The sequence below is a fragment of the Oncorhynchus nerka genome, unplaced genomic scaffold, assembly GCF_034236695.1.
Source record: "Oncorhynchus nerka isolate Pitt River unplaced genomic scaffold, Oner_Uvic_2.0 unplaced_scaffold_959, whole genome shotgun sequence".
NCBI classification, from domain to species: domain Eukaryota; kingdom Metazoa; phylum Chordata; class Actinopteri; order Salmoniformes; family Salmonidae; genus Oncorhynchus; species Oncorhynchus nerka.
In genome coordinates, this window is record NW_027040355.1 from 32,501 (window position 1) to 53,023 (window position 20,523).

The 20,523-nt window shown below is 43.2% G+C and overlaps 1 protein-coding gene across 1 annotated transcript in view; it reads left to right on the forward strand.

The window, feature by feature from the left end:
• The first annotated feature begins 9,472 nt into the window (after nt 1–9,472).
• The window catches only part of LOC115117880 (periplakin-like), a 31,774-nt gene continuing 20,723 nt past the window's right edge, over nt 9,473–20,523 (forward strand). Inside the window, exon 1 of the mRNA XM_065016600.1 lies at nt 9,473–9,759. Within this exon, the coding sequence (XP_064872672.1) occupies nt 9,710–9,759 (50 nt within the window). The 5' untranslated portion in view covers nt 9,473–9,709. The remainder of the gene's footprint in view (nt 9,760–20,523) is intronic.

The following is a 20,523-nucleotide window of genomic DNA, read 5'->3' on the forward strand; positions in this document are numbered from 1 at the left end:
ACACACACACACACAGACACAGACACACACACACACACACACACACACACACACACACACACACACACACAGACACACACACACACACACACACACACACACACAGACACACACACACACACACACACACACACACACACACACACACACACACACAGACACACACACACACACACACAGACACACACACACACACACACACACACACACACACACACACACACACACTTTTTATTTTTTTATTTATTTATTTCACCTTTATTTAACCAGGTAGGCAAGTTGAAAACAAGTTCTCATTCAATTGCGACCTGGCCAAGATAAAGCAAAGCAGTTCGACACATACAACGACACAGAGTTACACATGGAGTAAAACAAACATACAGTCAATAATACAGTAAAAAAAAACAAGTCTATATACAATGTGAGCAAATTAGGTGAGAAGGGAGGTAAAGGCAAAAAAGGCCATGGTGGCAAAGTAAATACAATATAGCAAGTAAAACACTGGAATGGTAGTTTTGCAATGGAAGAATGTGCAAAGTAGAAATAAAAATAATGGGGTGCAAAGGAGCAAAATAAATTAATTAATTAAATACAGTTGGGAAAGAGGTAGTTGTTTGGGCTAAATTATAGGTGGGCTATGTACAGGTGCAGTAATCTGTAAGATGCTCTGACAGTTGGTGCTTAAAGCTAGTGAGGGAGATAAGTGTTTCCAATTTAAGAGATTTTTGTAGTTCGTTCCAGTCATTGGCAGCAGAGAACTGGAAGGAGAGGCGGCCAAAGAAAGAATTGGTTTTGGGGGTGACTAGAGAGATATACCTGCTGGAGCGTGTGCTACAGGTGGGAGATGCTATGGTGACCAGCGAGCTGAGATAAGGGGGGACTTTACCTAGCAGGGTCTTGTAGATGACATGGAGCCAGTGGGTTTGGCGACGAGTATGAAGCGAGGGCCAGCCAACGAGAGCGTACAGGTCGCAATGGTGGGTAGTATATGGGGCTTTGGTGACAAAACGGATTGCACTGTGATAGACTGCATCCAATTTGTTGAGTAGGGTATTGGAGGCTATTTTGTAAATGACATCGCCAAAGTCGAGGATTGGTAGGATGGTCAATTTTACAAGGGTATGTTTGGCAGCATGAGTGAAGGATGCTTTGTTGCGAAATAGGAAGCCAATTCTAGATTTAACTTTGGATTGGAGATGTTTGATATGGGTCTGGAAGGAGAGTTTACAGTCTAACCAGACACCTAAGTATTTGTAGTTGTCCACGTATTCTAAGTCAGAGCCGTCCAGAGTAGTGATGTTGGACAGGCGGGTAGGTGCGGGTAGCGATCGGTTGAAGAGCATGCATTTAGTTTTACTTGTATTTAAGAGCAATTGGAGGCCACGGAAGGAGAGTTGTATGGCATTGAAGCTTGCCTGGAGGGTTGTTAACACAGTGTCCAAAGAAGGGCCGGAAGTATACAGAATGGTGTCGTCTGCGTAGAGGTGGATCAGAGACTCACCAGCAGCAAGAGCGACCTCATTGATGTATACAGAGAAGAGAGTCGGTCCAAGAATTGAACCCTGTGGCACCCCCATAGAGACTGCCAGAGGTCCGGACAGCAGACCCTCCGATTTGACACACTGAACTCTATCAGAGAAGTAGTTGGTGAACCAGGCGAGGCAATCATTTGAGAAACCAAGGCTGTCGAGTCTGCCGATGAGGATGCGGTGGTTGACAGAGTCGAAAGCCTTGGCCAGATCAATGAATACGGCTGCACAGTAATGTTTCTTATCGATGGCGGTTAAGATATCGTTTAGGACCTTGAGCGTGGCTGAGGTGCACCCATGACCAGCTCTGAAACCAGATTGCATAGCAGAGAAGGTATGGTGAGATTCGAAATGGTCGGTAATCTGTTTGTTGACTTGGCTTTCGAAGACCTTAGAAAGGCATGGTAGGATAGATATAGGTCTGTAGCAGTTTGGGTCAAGAGTGTCCCCCTTTGAAGAGGGGGATGACCGCAGCTGCTTTCCAATCTTTGGGAATCTCAGATGACACGAAAGAGAGGTTGAACAGGCTAGTAATAGGGGTGGCAACAATTTCGGCAGATAATTTTAGAAAGAAAGGGTCCAGATTGTCTAGCCCGGCTGATTTGTAGGGGTCCAGATTTTTCAGCTCTTTCAGAACTTCAGCTGAATGGATTTGGGAGAAGGAGAAATGGGGAAGGCTTGGGCGAGTTGCTGTTGGGGGTGCAGTGCTGTTGACCGGGGTAGGAGTTGCCAGGTGGAAAGCATGGCCAGCCGTAGAAAAATGCTTATTGAAATTCTCAATTATGGTGGATTTATCAGTGGTGACAGTGTTTCCTATCTTCAGTGCAGTGGGCAGCTGGGAGGAGGTGTTCTTATTCTCCATGGACTTTACAGTGTCCCAGAACTTTTTAGAGTTAGTGTTGCAGGAAGCAAATTTCTGCTTGAAAAAGCTAGCCTTGGCTTTTCTAACTGCCTGTGTATAACGGTTTCTAGCTTCCCTGAACAGCTGCATATCACGGGGCTGTTCGATGCTAATGCAGAACGCCATAGGATGTTTTTGTGTTGGTTAAGGGCAGTCAGGTCTGGGGAGAACCAAGGGCTATATCTGTTCCTGGTTCTAATTTTCTTGAATGGGGCATGTTTATTTAAGATTGTTAGGAAGGCATTTTTAAAAATATCCAGGCATCCTCTACTGACGGGATGAGATCAATATCCTTCCAGGACACCCCGGCCAGGTCGATTAGAAAGGCCTGCTCGCTGAAGTGTTTCAGGGAGCGTTTTACAGTGATGAGTGGAGGTCGTTTGACCGCTGACCCATTACGGATGCAGGCAATGAGGCAGTGATCGCTGAGATCTTGGTTGAAGACAGCAGAGGTGTATTTAGAGGGGAAGTTGGTTAGGATGATATCTATGAGGGTGCCCGTGTTTAAGGCTTTGGGGGTACCTGGTAGGTTCATTGATAATTTGTGTGAGATTGAGGTCATCAAGTTTAGATTGTAGGATGGCTGGGGTGTTAAGCATGTTCCAGTTTAGGTCGCCTAGCAGCACGAGCTCTGAAGATAGATGGGGGCAATCAGTTCACATATGGTGTCCAGAGCACAGCTGGGGGCAGAGGGTGGTCTATAGCAGGCGGCAACGGTGAGAGACTTGTTTTTAGAGAGGTGGATTTTTAAAAGTAGAAGTTCAAATTGTTTGGGTACAGACCTGGATAGTAGGACAGAACTCTGCAGGCTATCTTTGCAGTAGATTGCAACACCGCCCCCTTTGGCAGTTCTATCTTGTCTGAAAATGTTGTAGTTTGGAATTAAAATTTCTGAATTTTTGGTGGTCTTCCTAAGCCAGGATTCAGACACAGCTAGAACATCCGGGTTGGCAGAGTGTGCTAAAGCAGTGAAAAGAACAAACTTAGGGAGGAGGCTTCTAATGTTAACATGCATGAAACCAAGGCTATTACGGTTACAGAAGTCATCAAAAGAGAGCACCTGGGGAATAGGAGTGGAGCTAGGCACTGCAGGGCCTGGATTCACCTCTACATCGCCAGAGGAACATAGGAGGAGAAGAATAAGGGTACGGCTAAAAGCAATAAGAATTGGTCGTCTAGAACGTCTGGAACAGAGAGTAAAAGGAGGTTTCTGGGGGCGATAAAATAGCATCAAGGTATAATGTACAGACAAAGGTATGGTAGGATGTGAATACAGTGGAGGTAAACCTAGGTATTGAGTGATGAAGAGAGATATATTGTCTCTAGAAACATCATTGAAACCAGGAGATGTCATTGCATGTGTGGGTGGTGGAACTAATAAGTTGGATAAGGTATAGTGAGCAGGACTAGAGGCTCTACAGTGAAATAAGCCAATAAACACTAACCAGAACAGCAATGGACAAGACATATTGACATTAAGGAGAGGCATCCTTAGTCGAGTGATCAAAAGGGTCCAGGGAGTGGAGAGGTTGGTTTGGGGGTCACGGCGATTTAGACAGCTAGCCAGGACATCGGTAGCAAGCTAGCATAGGATGGAGGTCTGTTGTTAGCCACCTCTTGCGTTCCGTCAGTAGATTAGTGGAGTTCCGTGTTGTAGAGGGGATTAATCCAAATCACACAACAACAAAAAAATAAAAACAATAGATATAGTTATAGAGGCCCAAGAAGAAACATAATAATAATAAAAAATAAATAAATTGTCCGATTGTCTATTCTGAGAGCAGCCGGTAAGACAGCTAACGTTAGCAGGCCGCAGATGGGCGTTCAGGTAACGTCGCGACGGAGGAGCCAGCCGGATCTCCTTCGGGTAGATAACGTCGGCAGTCCAGTTGTGAAGGCCCGGTGGGGCTCCGCGTAGGCAGTAAAACGGGTCCGGATAGGTGACTGCAGCCCAGGAGTGATTGACGGAGCTCAGGAGTGATTGACGGAGCTGGCTAGCTCCGGAGTAATTGATGTTTGCTCCGGAATCGACGAAAGCAGATAGACACACGGATAGCAGCCAGCTAGCTGTGAGATCCGGGAGTGAATGTCCAGAGAGCAGTTGAAATCCAGGGACATGGAGAGAAAAATCGGTCCGGTATGTTCCGTTCCGAGCCGCGCTGCGCCGTACAAAACTGGCGATAGATTTTCGAGTTAAAGGATAGCTGATGACCACAAACCGTGGTTAGCTGAATACTAACGAGTTGCCAGTAAAGAAGCTAACTAGCTTCTGATTAGCTCCTGGCTAGCTTCTGGCTAGCTTCTTGGAGTTTCTGGCTAGCTTCTGGCTAGCTTCTTGGAGGATTGCAGATTTGAGGTAAATAATACGTATTTATACATATCAATTGGTGAGGCAGGTTGCAGGAGAGTGTATTGAAGATGAGTTGATGGAAAATAAAAATAAAATGTATGTGAAAAAAGTTGTAAATATATATATATACACGACACGACAAGACGAGGACAAAAGACGTCTGAACTGCTATGCCATCTCGGGCAAGAGATACACACACAGACACACACACACACACACACACACACACACACACACACACACACACACACACAGACACAGACACAGACACACACACACACACACACACACACACACACACACACACACAGACACACACACACACACACACACACACACACACAGACACACACACACACACAGACACACACACACACACACACACACAGACACACACACACACACAAACACACACACACAGACACACACACACACACACAGACACACACACACACACACACACACACACACACACACACACACACACACACACACACACACACACACACACACACACACACACACACACACACACACACACACACACACACACACACACAGACACACACAGACACACACACACACACACAGACACACACACACACACACGCACAGGGGCCAGGGAGCAGAGCTGCATATAATCACAGGCTGCAGACATGACAGTGTAAACAGTGGGGGCATTCCAAATGTCACCCTAGTCCCTTTATAGTGCACTACTTTAGACCATAGAACCCATAGCGAATAGGGTGCCATTTGGGACGCAAACTTGGTGTAGTGCTGACTCTTTGTTTAAATTTCTGTTTTCTCTCTCTCTCTCTCTCTCTCTCTCTCTCTCTCTCTCTCTCTCTCTCTCTCTCTCTCTCTCTCAATTCAATTCAATTCAATTCAATTCAAGGGCTTTATTGGCATGGGAAACATGTGTTAACATTGCCAAAGCAAGTGAGGTAGACAACATACAAAGTGAATATATAAGGTGAAAAACAACAAAAATGAACAGTAAACATTACACATACAGAAGTTTCAAAAAAGTTTCTCTCTCTCTCTCTCAAGAAGACACACATGGCCTAGTTAGGATGAGAAGACTCCTGAAACTTGAGTCATATCACTGTCCCACTCAGACACACACAGTGTGAGGAGGCTGTGGCAGGTCAGACAGGCTCTGCCAGTCCTTTTGAGGAGTCACTCCCTCTCCCAAACAAACACAAACACACACCCCAAGGGAGTGTCCTTGTTGTCGAGTCACACTTGGGTTCCATAGCTGAGAGAGGAGTAACATATGCTGTTCTGTCTCCATGGTTACAATGTAGCTACCCCACCATTGGTCAACTAGAACCATGGTCAACACTGTGACACTATATTATGACACACTATAACTCCTCCCCCTCAGATTCATGGTCAACACTGTTACACTATATTATGACACACTATAACTCCTCCCCCTCAGAACCATGGTCAACACTGTTACACTATATTATGACACACTATAACTCCTCCCCCTCAGAACCATGGTCAACACTGTTACAGTATATTATGACACACTATAACTCCTCCCCCTCAGAACCATGGTCAACACTGTTACACTATATTATGACAAACTATAACTCCTCCCCCTCAGAACCATGGTCAACACTGTTACACTATATTATGACACACACTATAACTCCTCCCCCTCAGAACCATGGTCAACACTGTTACAGTATATTATGACACACTATAACTCCTCCCCCTCAGAACTATGGTCAACACTGTTACACTATATTATGACACAATATAACTCCTCCTCCTCAGAACCATGGTCAACACTGTGACACGATATTATGACACACACTATAACTCCTCCCCCTCAGAACCATGGTCAACACTGTGACACTATATTATGACACACACTACTTCTGATAATGGTCAACTGGTCCAACATTTTAAATGTAATTGTTTTATTTATTTTTTATTTAACTTTTATTTAGCTAAGTCAGTTAAGAACAAATTCTTATTTACAATGACGGCCTACCCCGGCCAAACCCAGACGACACTGGGCCAATTGTATTATCAATGTATTATCAATGTATTACACCCTGACCTGCAACCAATATATCAATGTATTACAGCCTGACCTGTAACCAATATATCAATATATTACACCCTGACCTGTAACCAATATATCAATATATTACACCCTGACCTGTAACCAATATATCAATGAACCATGACCTGTCAATATATCAATATATTACTGACCTGTAACAATATATCAATATATTACACCCTGACCTGTAACCAATATATCAATATATTACACCCTGACCTGTAACCAATATATCAATATATTACACCCTGACCTGTAACCAATATATCAATGTCACCCTGACCTGTAACCAATATGTCAATGATTACACCCTGACCTGTAACCAATATATCAATGTATTACACCCTGACCTGTAACCAATATATCAATGTATTATCAATGTATTACAGCCTGACCTGTAACCAATATATCAATTTTATCAATGTAACAGTCTGACCTTTATATTTATTTTTAACCAATATTCAATATATTACACCCTGACCTTAACCAATATTCAATATTACACCCTGACCTGTAACCAATATATCAATGTATTACACCCTGACCTGTAACCAATATATCAATGTATTACACCCTGACCTGTAACCAATATATCAATGTATTACAGTCTGACCTGTAACCAATATATCAATGTATTACAGTCTGACCTGTAACCAATATATCAATGTATTACACCCTGACCTGTAACCAATATATCAATATATTACACCCTGACCTGTAACCAATATATCAATGTATTATCAATGTATTACAGCCTGACCTGTAACCAATATATCAATGTATTATCAATGTATTACACCCTGACCTGTAACCAATATATCAATGTATTATCACCCTGACCTGTAACCAATATATCAATGTATTATCAATGTATTACAGTCTGACCTGTAACCAATATATCAATATATTACACCCTGACCTGTAACCAATATATCAATATATTACACCCTGACCTGTAACCAATATATCAATGTATTACACCCTGACCTGTAACCAATATATCAATGTATTACACCCTGACCTGTAACCAATATATCAATGTATTACACCCTGACCTGTAACCAATATATCAATGTATTACACCCTGACCTGTAACCAATATATCAATGTATTACACCCTGACCTGTAACCAATATATCAATGTATTACAGCCTGACCCGTAACCAATATATCAATATATTACACCCTGACCTGTAACCAATATATCAATGTATTACACCCTGACCTGTAACCAATATATCAATATATTACAGTCTGACCTGTAGCCTATATATCAATGTATTACACCCTGACCTGTAGCCAATATATCAATGTATTACACCCTGACCTGTAACCAATATATCAATGTATTACAGTCTGACCTGTAACCAATATATCAATGTATTACACCCTGACCTGTAACCAATATATCAATGTATTACACCCTGACCTGTAACCAATATATCAATGTATTACACCCTGACCTGTAACCAATATATCAATGTATTACAGTCTGACCTGTAACCAATATATCAATGTATTACACCCTGACCTGTAACCAATATGTATTACAGTCTGACCTGTTACCAATATATCAATGTATTACAGTCTGACCTGTAACCAATATATCAATATATTACACCCTGACCTGTAACCAATATATCAATGTATTACAGCCTGACCTGTAACCAACATATCAATGTATTACACCCTGACCTGTAACCAATATATCAATGTATTACACCCTGACCTGTAACCAATATATCAATGTATTACACCCTGACCTGTAACCAATATATCAATGTATTACACCCTGACCTGTAACCAATATATCAATGTATTACACCCTGACCTGTAACCAATATATCAATGTATTACAACCTGACCTGTAACCAATATATCAATGTATTACACCCTGACCTGTAACCAATATATCAATGTATTACAGCCTGACCTGTAACCAATATATCAATATATTACACCCTGACCTGTAACCAATATATCAATGTATTACAGCCTGACCTGTAACCAATATATCAATATATTACACCCTGACCTGTAACCAATATATCAATGTATTACACCCTGACCTGTAACCAATATATCAATATATTACACCCTGACCTGTAACCAATATATCAATGTATTACAACCTGACCTGTAACCAATATATCAATGTATTACAGTCTGACCTGTAACCAATATATCAATGTATTACACCCTGACCTGTAACCAATATATCAATGTATTACACCCTGACCTGTAACCAATATATCAATATATTACACCCTGACCTGTAGCCAATATATCAATGTATTACACCCTGACCTGTAGCCAATATATCAATGTATTACACCCTGACCTGTAATAACAATGTCATAGATTTGCTTTTGAACACTGCTTTGACTGCTCTCTCAAACACTGGTAGTTGCATTTTCATCTGAGCAAATGGCAATGTGTTGATAACATAGTAGCAATGTTCATACCTAAAAGGTGCGGTATCCACCTGTAACCTGTATGGAAAAGCAGAAAGCCAGCCCCGCCCACGCGTTCATAGGTGACAGGTATGCAACACATACAGGGAGAAATCCACAGCACCCCTCCTTTACTGCGGATCAGTTTTCCTGTGCTGACTGACTGCTGGAAGGAATTAGCGCTAGTGGGCGTCGCCGAATCTCATCATTTGACTTTCTCATTTGTGTGTGTGGAGCGTACTGGGGCATACCTACCTGTCCGAGGAAGAGAGAGAACATACCAGAGAACTCAGAAAGACGCCTCACCTCTCCCAACGGGATATCTTCACAGAGAGAAGCACAAGAAGAGACAGGTGTTTACGGGAGAAGAATCCGAGTCGTCCCGCTGGCAAAATGTTCAAGAAAAAACCCTCGAAGAGCGTGACCATCACGCAAACGAAAAAGTGAGTGGTTGTTTCTATGTTGAAAGGTTTCTTGGTGGTTATAGATAGCGAGTTGTAACTTTGTAATCACCTTGCAAGTTTCTTTTAATGTCGCATTAGGAAAGATAAAGTGAAGTTGGACGTTTGACAAATTGACAACACTGTCAGTATGCTTCGGGATTATATTTATGATCGTTTATGATAATGCGTATTTTATAACTTGACGACACTTCTGGGACATTGTAATACTATGTAATATAATAAATGAAGCCACGTTGCATGGGGGTTAAGTCATATTCCAAAGTTTATACAACTCTGGAAAATGGCTTTTAATGATATTGTTTTGTGTAGCCTTAGTTTATACACTTGAACGTCCTTTTAACTTGACCAGAGGGCGTGGCTGTATGTTAGTGGCACTAACTGGTTTGATAGCTTTGGCTTTCGGGGTAGAGTGAGAGAATACACGGTGATGGACTTCAACCCAGCCCTGTTCAACTACTTTTCACTTAAAGAAAGTATTGACCTCACTTTTGCCGAAATATAGTAAAATATCAGGCTACTATATCGGGCAAAAAAAAATGAAATTGAACCCAATCGTGTCTTTGTTCTTATAAACAATATAAATCCCTATATAATTATACAGTGAGGTGTTTAACCATGCACTCCTACCTGTGAATAGTATAATTAGTGACGAGCTGCCCCCCCCCAAAAAAAATCTCCAAATATTTATCAACATTTTCAACTGTCACTTTTCACTCTCACTTCAGGAACTTGCTATACTGGATCTTCTCTGGGGCAGTCAGTGTATGCATCCCACACCGCACACTATACCCCTATGGGCCCTGGTCTAAAGTAGTGCTCTATATAGGGATCAGAGCCCTATGGGCCCTGGTCTAAAGTAGTGCTCTATATAGGGATCAGAGCCCTATGGGCCCTGGTCAAAAGTAGTGCTCTATATAGGGATCAGAGCCCTATGGGCCCTGGTCAAAAGTAGTGCACTATATAGGGATCAGAGCCCTATGGGCCCTGGTCAAAAGTAGTGCACTATATAGGGATCAGAGCCCTATGGACCCTGGTCAAAAGCAGTGCACTATATAGGGTTTAATTTGGGTTATAGTCAGTGTCTCTGAACAGATAGAGCACAGAGCATGCAGGTTGTCACTCGTCAAGTGAGAGGAGGAGGAGGAGGGGGGGGCAGGATAGAGTCAGGGCCACCTAGTAATAACAACACTCCTTTGGCTTGGAACATGAGAGGTTAGCTAGCTAATCTGTTTCCAATGGTTATATATGTAATGTATGGCTCTGGGATGGTGTGCGTCCCAAGTGGGCACCCTATTCCCTAATTAGTGCACTACGTTTGACCAGAGCCCTTTGGGAATAGGGAGCTGTTTGGGACAAAGCCTTAATGGGAGGCTCATCATTGACTTCAGTAAAGAAGGGAATGTATCTTGTCTGATATTGAAGGAAAGGCCTAGCAAGCTGCTTAAAACTGTTTCTAGTTAGTGAATGAGGCTTTTATGTTTCAACTTATGAGTCAGACACAATGTTGGAATAATGAAAACCACACACATTGTGTGTGTGTGTGGACGTGTGGGCGTGTGTGTGCGTGCATGCGTGCATGTGTGCGTGGGCGTGTGTAATTTATGTGTAGGGTTGCAAAATTCCTGAAACTCTGAATATATTCCCTGATTTTCCCGAAATGCTGGTTGTAGGATTAATGGAATCAAGAGGGAATCCGGAGTCCTCCAACCAAAGATTTTTAGAAAATGCATCACAACATCTGGCTGCAGTTATTTAATGTGGGTCAACACATTACAACTTCCTGGGGGCAGTGATTTAATGGTTGTTGGTGGTCTTAAGGGTGTTCAATAGGTCTAGTGATTGAGTCAGATCAGGGTTATTGGTGGTCTAGTGATTGAGTCAGATCAGGGTTATTGGTGGTCTAGTGATTGAGTCAGATCAGGGTTATTGGAGGTCTAGTGATTGAGTCAGATCAGGGTTATTGGTGGTCTTGATTAAGTCCGATCAGGGTTATTGGAGGTCTAGTGATTGAGTCAGATCAGGGTTATTGGAGGTCTAGTGATTGAGTCAGATCAGGGTTATTGGAGGTCTAGTGATTGAGTCAGATCAGGGTTATTGGTGGTCTAGTGATTGAGTCAGATCAGGGTTATTGGTGGTCTTGATTAAGTCCGATCAGGGTTATTGGTGGTCTTAAGGGTGTTCAATAGGTCTAGTGATTGAGTCCGATCAGGGTTATTGGTGGTCTTGATTAAGTCCGATCAGGGTTATTGGTGGTCTTAAGGGTGATCAATAGGTCTAGTGATTGAGTCCGATCAGGGTTATTGGTGGTCTTAAGGGTGATCAATAGGTCTTGATTAAGTCCGATCAGGGTTATTGGTGGTCTTAAGGGTGTTCAATAGGTCTAGTGATTGAGTCCGATCAGGGTTATTGGTGGTCTTAAGGGTGCTCAATAGGTCTAGTGATTGAGTCCGATCAGGGTTATTGGTGGTCTAGTGATTGAGTCCGATCAGGGTTATTGGTGGTCTAGTGATTGAGTCAGATCAGGGTTATTGGAGGTCTAGTGATTGAGTCAGATCAGGGTTATTGGTGGTCTAGTGATTGAGTCAGATCAGGGTTATTGGTGGTCTAGTGATTGAGTCAGATCAGGGTTATTGGTGCTCTTGATTAAGTCCGATCAGGGTTATTGGTGGTCTTGATTAAGTCCGATCAGGGTTATTGGTGGTCTTAAGGGTGTTCAATAGGTCTAGTGATTGAGTCCGATCAGGGTTATTGGTGGTCTTAAGGGTGTTCAATAGGTCTAGTGATTGAGTCCGATCAGGGTTATTGGTGGTCTTAAGGGTGATCAATAGGTCTAGTGATTGAGTCAGATCAGGGTTATTGGTGGTCTTAAGGGTGATCAATAGGTCTAGTGATTGAGTCCGATCAGGGTTATTGGTGGTCTTAAGGGTGTTCAATAGGTCTAGTGATTGAGTCAGATCAGGGTTATTGGTGGTCTTGATTAAGTCCGATCAGGGTTATTGGTGGTCTTGATTAAGTCCGATCAGGGTTATTGGTGGTCTTGATTAAGTCCGATCAGGGTTATTGGTGGTCTTAAGGGTGTTCAATAGGTCTAGTGATTGAGTCCGGTCTTGATTAAGTCCGATCAGGGTTATTGGTGGTCTTGATTAAGTCCGATCAGGGTTATTGGTGGTCTCCTCAGAGATGTGCAGATAGGAGTACTACAGCAGACATGTGTCTCCTATCAGCTGGAGGCTAGTGAACAGTGATGATCTATGTAGTGTGGCTGTATTCTGTAACGCTGTGGACGTTTCAACTTTCTGAACCCTAAACAGATGAGACAGAATGGACACATGGGCCCAGTTCCATTTAGGTTCCTAGTACCTTCCCTTAGCTCCTACTCCTTCACAGATCTATTAATTCATACTGGAGGGCCTAGGGACCCTAATGGATCTGATCTGGGCCTTTGTTGTTGGGAAGTTCATATTTGAAGGAGTTGGGGTCTAGGAAGGGTTTGTCTGATCTGGGCCTTGGTTGCTGGGAAGTTCATCTGGATCTCATCCCTCCCACCATACCCTCAGCGACTCATAGTTACCTTCTGGGAAGTTCATCTGGATCTCATCCCTCCCTCCATACCCTCAGCGACTCATAGTTACCTTCTGGGAAGTTCATCTGGATCTCATCCCTCCCTCCATACCCTCAGCGACTCATAGTTACCTTCTGGGAAGTTCATCTGGATCTCATCCCTCCCTCCATACCCTCAGCGACTCATAGTTACCTTCTGGGAAGTTCATCTGGATCTCATACTGCACTGTCGGAGATAGAAGCTCAAGCATTTTGCTGCACCTGCAATAACACCTGCTAAACACGTGTATGTGACCAATAACATTTTATTTGATTTGATCTGAACCGCTAGGCTAGCCAGCCATCTTATTGCTATGACCGTGTCATAAGAACTATCACGAATGTACTTTCCAGGACATTCTATAGGCGTACTCTTTCCTTTAGGCCAGGGTTACCCAGACTCTGTCCTAACACGTTGGAACCAGGGGCATCATGGCATTTTGCCCCAGTTGGAACCAGGGGCATCATGGCATTTTGCCCCAGTTGGAGCCAATGCCAGTTTCACAAGAATCCAGCCGTTTGTCAGTGGTTGAAAACACCCAGACTTTTTGCACAGTGTGCAATGCAATCCCACTGATTTTTGAATAGATATGGCAAGGACTATAATTTATGATTTAATTAAAATGTCAAGCCGGGGCATGGAAACCTCAACATATGATTTAATCAAACTATGAATGCCTTGAAAGGTCACATAAGCAAACAGTTGTACATTTCTGATATTAGAACACCTGTCTACTAATGCTATACATATCTGGGCGGTAGCGTAGCCTAGTGGTTAGAGCATTGGACTAGTAACCGAAAGGTTGCAAGTTCAAATCCCCAAGCTGACAAGGCTACAAATCTGTCGTTCTGCCCCTGAACAGGCAGTTAACGTCCCTCCCCCATCCACCCCCACTCCTCCATCCATGTCCCTACAACTAGCTCTGTCCTCAGCAGGACATCACAACCAGGATCAACACTGTTTGTTCCTAGGCTGTCATTGAAAATAAGAATTTGTTCTTCACTGACCTGTCTAGTTAAATAAAAAATAAATACAAATCTATTACTTTCTAGTACTGTCTATTTCTATGTGCCTGAAGCTGGATACTGGGTTTCTGCTCAAGTCCATACAACAGTGAGATCTTATAGGCTGATTTATCACGTAGCAGCTCTGGGTTCAAATCCTTTCATATCCTCTTTCTGGGCTTGATTGAGCTTGCCTGGCGCAATGGATCCAATAGAATTTGAAAGAAAAGTTCATCTGGCACCCCGGGCAGGCAAAAGCAAACGCTGAAAGTGTTTCAAGTATTTTTAAAAGCACTTGAACCCAAGTCTGCTATGTGATAAATCAACCTGTCTGAATAAGACCCCACCATTGTATAGACTTGATCAGAACCCCAGTCCAATACCCAGCTTCAGGCACGTAGAAATAGACACTACTATCGATAGATGTGTATAACCAACAGGTGTTCTAATATCAAACGATATAAAACTCTTACTCTTCAATGCACTCATCACCTCATCACTTCAGGCTGCGGGTTATTTAAAGATCATTCTCTGTTACATAAAGGAGAATAGAACCTGTTGGGCCAGTTCTGTAGGAGGAGAAGAAGAAGCACCTTCTGGAGATAACAGACTACAACAATACTCTACAACTAGTTCTGTCCTCAGGAGGACATCATAACCAGGATCAACACTGTGCTACAACTAGTTCTGTCCTCAGGAGGACATCACAACCAGGATCAACACTGTGCTACAACTAGTTCTGTCCTCAGGAGGACATCACAACCAGGATCAACACTGTGCTACAACTAGTTCTGTCCTCAGGAGGACATCACAACCAGGATCAACACTGTGCTACAACTAGTTCTGTCCTCAGGAGGACATCACAACCAGGATCAACACTGTGCTACAACTAGTTCTGTCCTCAGGAGGACATCATAGCCAGGATCAACACTGTGCTACAACTAGTTCTGTCCTCATGAGGACATCATAACCAGGATCAACACTCATAGTTCTGTCCTCAGGAGGACATCAGGATCAACACTGTGCTACAACTAGTTCTGTCCTCAGGAGGACATCATAACCAGGATCAACACTGTGCTACAACTAGTTCTGTCCTCAGGAGGACATCATAACCAGGATCAACACTGTGCTACAACTAGTTCTGTCCTCATGAGGACATCATAACCAGGATCAACACTGTGCTACAACTAGTTCTGTCCTCAGGAGGACATCACAACCAGGATCAACACTGTCCTACAACTAGTTCTGTCCTCAGCAGGACATCACAACAAGGATCAACACTGTCCTACAACTAGTTCTGTCCTCAGGAGGACATCACAACCAGGATCAACACTGTGCTACAACTAGTCCTGTCCTCAGCAGGACATCATAACCAGGATCAACACTGTGCTACAACTAGTTCTGTCCTCAGGAGGACATCATAACCAGGATCAACACTGTGCTACAACTAGTTCTGTCCTCAGGAGGACATCACAACCAGGATCAACACTGTGCTACAACTAGTTCTGTCCTCAGGAGGACATCATAACCAGGATCAACACTGTGCTACAACTAGTTATGTCCTCATGAGGACATCATAACCAGGATCAACACTGTGCTACAACTAGTTCTGTCCTCAGGAGGACATCACAACCAGGATCAACACTGTCCTACAACTAGTTCTGTCCTCAGCAGGACATCACAACAAGGATCAACACTGTCCTACAACTAGTTCTGTCCTCAGGAGGACATCACAACCAGGATCAACACTGTGCTACAACTAGTCCTGTCCTCAGCAGGACATCATAACCAGGATCAACACTGTGCTACAACTAGTTCTGTCCTCAGGAGGACATCATAACCAGGATCAACACTGTGCTACAACTAGTTCTGTCCTCAGGAGGACATCACAACCAGGATCAACACTGTGCTACAACTAGTTCTGTCCTCAGCAGGACATCATAGCCAGGATCAACACTGTGCTACAACTAGTTCTGTCCTCAGGAGGACATCACAACCAGGATCAACACTGTGCTACAACTAGTTCTGTCCTCAGGAGGACATCACAACCAGGATCAACACTGTGCTACAACTAGTTCTGTCCTCAGGAGGACATCACAACCAGGATCAACACTGTGCCACAACTAGTTCTGTCCTCAGGAGGACATCACAACCAGGATCAACACTGTGCTACAACTAGTTCTGTCCTCAGCAGGACATCACAACCAGGATCAACACTGTGCTACAACTAGTTCTGTCCTCAGCAGGACATCATAACCAGGATCAACACTGTGCTACAACTAGTTCTGTCCTCAGGAGGACATCATAGCCAGGATCAACACTGTGCTACAACTAGTTATGTCCTCAGCAGGACATCACAACCAGGATCAACACTGTGCTACAACTAGTTCTGTCCTCAGGAGGACATCATAGCCAGGATCAACACTGTGCTACAACTAGTTCTGTCCTCAGGAGGACATCATAACCAGGATCAACACTGTGCTACAACTAGTTCTGTCCTCAGGAGGACATCATAACCAGGATCAACACTGTGCTACAACTAGTTCTGTCCTCAGGAGGACATCATAACCAGGATCAACACTGCCACAACTAGTTCTGTCCTCAGGAGGACATCATAACCAGGATCAACACTGTGCAATCATGACCAAGGAATTGGCTAGTGGTACCGGAGTGCCAAGTCTAGGACAAAAAGGCTTCTCAACAGTTTTTACCCCCAAGCCATAAGACTCCTGAACAGGTTGAATGACTATCTGCATTGTGTGCCCCCCCCAACCCCTATTTTACGCTACTGCTACTCTCTGTTCATCATATTTGCATAGTCACTTTAACCATATCTACATACTACCTCAATCAGCCTGACTAACCGGTGCCTGTATATAGCCTCACTACTGTATATAGCCTCTCTACTGTATATAGCCTCTCTACTGTATATAGCCTCTCTACTGTGTATAGCCTCTACTGTATATAGCCTCTCTACTGTATATAGCCTCTCTACTGTATATAGCCTCTACTGTATAGAGCCTCTACTGTATAGAGCCTCTACTGTATATAGCCTCTACTGTATATAGCCTCTCTACTGTATATAGCCTCACTACTGTATATAGCCTCACTACTGTATATAGCCTCACTACTGTATATAGCCTCTCTACTGTATATAGCCTCTCTACTGTATATAGCCTCACTACTGTATATAGCCTCTCTACTGTATATAGCCTCTACTGTTATCATTCACTGTTATTTACTGTTTTTTATTTCCTTACTTATCTATTGTTTACCTAATGCCTATTTTCTTTACTTAGAAATTGCCTGTTGTAAGTAAGCATTTCACTGTAAGGTCTACCTACACCTGTTGTATTCGGCGCACATGACAAATAAAGTTTGATTTGATTTATGTGCCATCAGAATGTGGTTTACTGGTTGATGGCACTTCACCAACTCCTCCATCAATGACAGCAGGCTCCCATGAGAGAGGAGTGAGTCACGAACTGGACTGCTTCCAATGACAAGATGAATGTATGCTGTTGAGTCCAATCATGTTTCATCATGTCTTCTCTTCAATAGAGAGTGTGTGTGTGTGTGTGTGTGTGTGTGTGTGTGTGTGTGTGTGTGTGTGTGTGTGTGTGTGTGTGTGTGTGTGTGTGTGTGTGTGTGTGTGTGTGTGTGTGTGTGTGGTAGAGGTCGACCGACTATGATTTTTCAACACCGACACAGATTATTGGAGGACCAAAAAAAGCCGATACCGATTAATCAGACTATTTTTTTAAATGATTCAATGTATTTGTAATAATGACAAGTACAACAATACTGAATGAACACTTATTTTAACTTAATATAATACATCAAAAAAATCAATTTAGCCTCAAATAAATAATGAAACATGTTCAATTTGGTTTAAATAATGCAAAAACAACATGTTGGAAAAGAAAGTAAAAGTGCAATATGTGCCATGTAAGAAAGCTAACGTTTCAGTTCCTTGCTCAGAACATGAGAACATATGAAAGCTGGTGGTTCCTTTTAACATGAGACTTCAATATTCCCAGGTAAGAATTTTTAGGTTATAGTTATTATAGGAATTATAGGACTATTTCTCTCTATACGATTTGTATTTCATAAACCTTTGACTATTGGATGTTCTTATAGACACTTTAGTATTGCCAGTGTAACAGTATAGCTTCCGTCCCTCTCCTCGCTCCTATCTGGGCTTGAACCAGGAACACATCGACAACAGCCACCCTCAAAACAGCGTTACCCATGCAGAGCAAGGGGAACAACTACTCCAAGTCTCAGAGCGAGTGACGTTTGAAAAGCTATTAGCGCACCCCGCTAACTAGCTAGCCATTTCACATCGGTTACACCAGTCTAATCTCGGGAGTTGATAGGCTTGAAGTCATAAACAGCTCAATGCTTTAAGCACAGCAAAGAGCTGCTGGCGAATGCAGGAAAGTGCTGTTTGAATGAATGCTTACGAGCCTGCTGCTGCCTACCATCGCTCAGTCAGACTGCTCTATCAAATATCAAATCATAGACTTAATTATAATATAATAAATGCAGAAATACAAGCATTTGGTCATTAAAATGGTAGAATCCGGAAACTCATTTCGAAAACAAAACGTTTATTCTTTCAGAAGTGATGGACTGGGTGTTCTGGAATGTCTCCTGTCTGCATTGTGTTCTGAACAGAGCTTAGGGGTTAGTGTGATGGGCTGGGTGTTCTGAACAGAGCTCAGGGGTTAGTGTGATGGGCTGGGTGTTCTGAACAGAGCTCAGGGGTTAGTGTGATGGGCAGGGTGTTCTGGAATGTCTCCTGTCTGCATGGTGTTCTGAACAGAGCTCAGGGGTTAGTGTGATGTGCTGGGTGTTCTGGAATGTCTCCTGTCTGCATGGTGTTCTGAACAGAGCTCAGGGGTTAGTGTGATGGGCTGGGTGTTCTGAACAGAGCTCAGGGGTTAGTGTGATGGGCTGGGTGTTCTGAACAGAGCTCAGGGGTTAGTGTGAAGGGCTGGGTGTTCTGAACAGAGCTTAGGGGTTAGTGTGATGGGCAGGGTGTTCTGAACAGAGCTTAGGGGTTAGTGTGATGGGCTGGAAGATCAGCAGGTGTTCCATTTTAAACTCACAGGTAAACAGACTGGAGACACGTTTTCTGATGCACAAAGCTTTTTATAGAAAACACTTCTAATATTAGCCGGGGTATCAGTCTGTCTCTGCTTTAGTATTCTAGTTGCTGTTGTTGTTGGGCAAGGAAAACATGGTAGCATTGATGAGTGAAGAATAGTAATGTACTTAGTGCCCAAGCTATATACTGTAGTCTCTTGTTGTCTCCACTGCAGTACTTCTAGGTTATATGAGCCAATGTGTTTTATTTAATGAATTACACTGAGTATGAACAAAGGTGTGTTTTAATGTCAATGTTTTCCACAGCACTATGCAGACAGTGTGTCAGATTAGACAATGGTGTTACTGTCCTGGTCTGGCGATGGGCCTGATTTACAGGCCTCTACTGGTAGCTTCAGCAACATTTCTCTTACCGTGGGGTAGATGTCAATAGTCTCCCTTCAATCTGTACAGATCTGACCCGGTCAGATCGGAATCCTGCACAAGATCACTGACAGGAAGAAAGATGGTGGATGCCTCATGGAATACTCATGCACCTGTCTAGTGCTCTCACATCGGTGTAGATAAAGGAGAGGAAGCTACTAGACTATTGAGATTAAGGAGAGGAAGCTACTAGCCTATTGAGATGAAGGAGAGGAGATGAGGAGAGGAGACAAGGAGAGGAAGCTTCTAGACTATTGAGATTAAGGAGAGGAGAGATGAGGGAGCCACTAGACTAATGAGATGAAGGAGAGGAAACAAGGAGAGGAAGCTACTAGCCTATTGAGATGACGAGGAGAGGAAGCTACTAGACTATTGAGATGAAGGAGAAGAGATGAGGAGAGGAAGCTACTAGACTATTGAGATGAAGGAGAAGAGATGAGGAGAGGAAGCTACTAGACTATTGAGATGAAGGAGAGGAGATGAGGAAGTTATTAGTGTGGACGGACCACTAGAGGGCAGGCTGGGCTCATGGATAGTTGCCCAACAGAGCCTGGGAGACAAGGTAACCAGAGTCAATTAAGCATGACGGTGAGATGATAAAAG